A 3,775-nucleotide genomic window follows, 5' to 3' on the forward strand; every position below is an offset into this window, starting at 1 on the left:
CGTTGCTTTGAAATATGAATTGGTACATTATAAACTTGATTTGATATAGAATTTTGAAGTTTTATGCTTGTTGAGTTGTGTGAATAATTGATCGAGGGTAAACAATATAAAATTTATGTATTTTTTATTAAATTGATTCATCTTGTTTTCATATTACCTTTTTTTTACCGCTACTACTTAGAGTACATTTTCAACAGAGTAGAAAGTGAAGAAGGAGAAGGGAGGAGAAGGAGAAGGAGAAGGAGAAAGGAGGGGAGGGGAGGGGAGGGGAGGGGAGGGGAGGAGAAGGAGGAGAAGGAGAAGGAGTAGGAAGAGAAAATATTATTTTAATTTTAAGTTTTAATATTAAATAAATAAATAAAATATTATATATTATAAGGTTCGAAAAAGCTCTAGCCTTCGAGCAAGCATTATATGAGTTTGAGTTCGACTTGAATATTAAACGAGTCGGTTCAAACTCGGCTTGAACTCGATTAAAGTCAAGCTCAAGTCAAACTTTGACCGACCGACTCGCGAACAGTTCACGAGCGGCTTGACTCATTTGCAACTCTAGCCTAGGGACAAGCTCAACAATCCCATGAGCTAGGGTGGACTCTGGGGGCAGCCCAATTTTGTTAATAAAATAATAATAAAAATAATGTAACTTATTTTTACCTTTCCTTTCCCTTTTCCTTTCTTTCTTAAATAGTAACTTTTTTACCTTTCTTCATTTTTTTTTCTTTCTCTTTTTCTCCTTCAATAATCTCATTCTTATATTCTTTTTTATCATCAAAGTCCTTTTCTTTTTATATTATTCTTTCCTAATTTCTTAATGTAATCTATTTCCTTATAAATTCTATAAATTTCTTATACTTGCTTCTAAATTCTCTATAGTAATTTACTTAGGTATATTTTATAAAAAAATTAATTTCTATATATAGCTATATGATTTTAATTTTTTTTTAATTAACTATTTAAGTTAAATATTAATAGGTTAATATCTTAGTAAACTAGTAGTTAGTATTAGTTAGTATGTTATTGTTAATACCTAATACTAGTATAATAGTTTTTTAGTTACTTAGTATTAATTCAAAGAAATTAAAAAATTAATTTTAAAATACTTAATCTCCCTTACTTAGAAAACTAATAATTAATGAGTTTAGAAACTATGATTTAGAATTATATTATATATGAATAATGTCATAACATGTTTGTAGAATTGTTATTTGCTAACTGTTATGAAAAAAAACTTAATTGTTTTAATATAAGTATTTTTTAGGAGGAATAAAAATCAAAATATAATGAGATTTCGTCTATTTTGAAAGCTAACTTTCGGATCTTATAATAGAAGAATAAAGCGACGAAATGATGCAATGACAAAGTCACTAGTGGGTTCAATTTTTAAATTATTCAATGCAAAAAATTAAAGTTATATCCCTTCAAGTTCGAGTCTTAGAAATGAAGACATAAGTGACAGATAAAATAATACTATTAGAGATGAAAAAAGTAACGAAGAAAATGATGTCATTAGAAATGAGTGGTGATAATGAAGAAGATGATACTCTTCAATATAAGGTTTTTGAACAACCTACAAATATACTCGTAGAGATCAATGTGTTAATGAAGAAAATGAGAAAGAAGATGAATGTATTAATGAGGAAAATGAAGGTGTTAACTAGGATTATGATGATGAATGTGTTATTAAAGATGTAAACTACGATCCAGAGCTATGAGGAAATATTAACGAAAAAATGATGTTAACAGTAGTTGTTCTCAATGGCGGATGCACTCAGCGGGCTACAGTGGGCAGTAGCCCAGTGTGATTTTTATATATATATATATATATATATATATATAATATCTATTATATACAGCTAGCTAAGATTTTCTATCTATAAATATAATATCTTATATAAGAATATGATCTATCTATAATAATATATATATATATATCATTATTATATTATATTAAATTATATTATTATATTATATTATATTTTTTTATATTCACACTTAAAACTTTCATATTTTTTATTTATTTAGAACATAATCAATTTAAATTTGTATGATTGTTTGATTTAATTTCTCTACAACTATCCTTGGTCTCTCTTTTGAATCTCTCGGTTAGTTTTCTTTACCTTTTCTCAATTAATTTTGTTTATAACATAAGATTGTATAAATTATATATTCTTATTTTAATTCTATATTTTTGTTAATAGGATTACAATGGATAATGAAAGGAGTAAAAAAGAAAGACATTACTGTCGTTTTTCAAACATAAAGAAAATTCATCTACATCTACGATTAATGAGGTAAATCTTCAATCTTATACATCTAATACGGAAGAAGAACTACCTGTTTTAAATTTTCCAAGGGTTGAAATTGATCTTAATAATCTTGAACGAGATCCCGCAATTCGGATTCCGATATGGCAAAATCCAATAAATCAACAAGATGAAATTAGGCGGTCTTATATTAGAATGTCTGTATCAACCTAAGTTAGATGAGTATCCAAGAACTAAGTTTGGATCACAAACCTAGTATCGTAGATTTCAATACTCGTGGTTTGAAAAGTTTCCTTGGTTAGAGTATTCTTCATCAAAGGATTTAATATTTTGTTTTCCTTGTTTTCTTTTCCAAAAGAAATCACCTATTAATCATTCATTCACTATTGATGGATTTAATAACTGGAAAAGGGTTAACGATGGAGTTAAATGTCCACTTTTAATTCACGTGGGAGGTCCTACTTCCTCACATAGTAATTCAGTGAAATGTGTTGAAGATTTGATGAAAGTAAGTGGACATATTGACAACATATTGAATGCCCAAAGTTTAGATGAAGTTCAGAAAAATCGATTACGACTTAAGACGACAATTGAGAGTATTCGATGGCTTAGTTTACAAGCTTGTGCATTTAGAGGTCATGATGAATCTTCATCTTCTAAAAATCGTGGTAATTTTATAGAGATGATAAAACTTATGAGTCGATTGAATGTTAATATTGGTGATATAGTATTAGAAAAAGCTCCAAGAAATGCAACATATACTTCACCAACTATTCAGAAAGAAATTTTGCATATTTTTGCAAATAAAGTAAGAAAAAAAATTCGTGAAGAAATTGGAGATGCGAAGTTCTATATTTTAGTTGATGAAGCTAAAGATATTTCAAATAAAGAGCACATGTCAATTATTTTGAGATTTGTTGATTGTTTGGGTATTTTACGAGAGTGTTTCTTTGATATTGTTAATGTTCCAAATACTACTGCTTCAACATTAAAGAAGAGCATATCAGATGTTCTTTCTCGACATAATTTGAATGTCACCAATATGAGAGGGCAAGGGTACGACGGTGCTAGTAACATGTTTGGTGCTTGGAATGGACTTCAAGCTCTATTTCTTCGAGAGTGTCCATATGCATATTATATACATTGCTTTTCTCATAGGTTGCAATTAGCATTAGTTGGAGCTTCTACAAAAGAGATTTCTGTTTGGCTATTTTTTTCAAAATTATCCACCATTATTAATCTTATTGGTTGTTCCTCCAAATGGCATTCTGAGTTACATTCTGTTCAAACTATTGAAATTGATCGTATGATTACTTCGGGTGAACGATATACTGGTAAAGGAATGAATCAAATTGGTAATTTACATCGTAGTGGATCAACTCGATGGAGCTCTCATTTTAAATCTATTTGCAGTTTAATTGATATGTTTGGTGCAACTATTTATGTTCTTGAAAGTATTGTGGAAGAAGGATCGTCTAGTTCTTTACGTGGAGAAGCATGTGGTTGTTTGA

The 3,775-nt window shown here is 28.8% G+C and overlaps 1 protein-coding gene across 1 annotated transcript; it reads left to right on the forward strand.

The window, feature by feature from the left end:
- The first annotated feature begins 1,512 nt into the window (after window positions 1-1,512).
- Window positions 1,513-3,775, forward strand: LOC124941823 (zinc finger MYM-type protein 1-like). Its single transcript, XM_047482180.1, has 3 exons — window positions 1,513-1,647; window positions 2,623-3,619; window positions 3,720-3,775. The coding sequence occupies exons 1-3, from the start codon at window positions 1,513-1,515 to the stop codon at window positions 3,773-3,775; spliced, it is 1,188 nt and encodes a 395-aa protein (XP_047338136.1).

The sequence above is a fragment of the Impatiens glandulifera genome, chromosome 1 (genome assembly GCF_907164915.1).
Source record: "Impatiens glandulifera chromosome 1, dImpGla2.1, whole genome shotgun sequence".
Lineage (NCBI taxonomy): Eukaryota > Viridiplantae > Streptophyta > Magnoliopsida > Ericales > Balsaminaceae > Impatiens > Impatiens glandulifera.

What these genes read in the sequence shown, in the direction of transcription:
- LOC124941823 (XM_047482180.1), top strand. Translation starts at nt 1,513, where the DNA reads ATGAGTGGTGATAATGAAGAAGATGATACTCTTCAATATAAGGTTTTT. An exon ending in TATTAATGAGGAAAATGAAG is followed by an intron (nt 1,648 to 2,622) that starts GTGTTAACTAGG and finishes CTTTTCCAAAAG; the next exon opens with AAATCACCTATTAATCATTC. An exon ending in TAAAGGAATGAATCAAATTG is followed by an intron (nt 3,620 to 3,719) that starts GTAATTTACATC and finishes TGTTCTTGAAAG; the next exon opens with TATTGTGGAAGAAGGATCGT.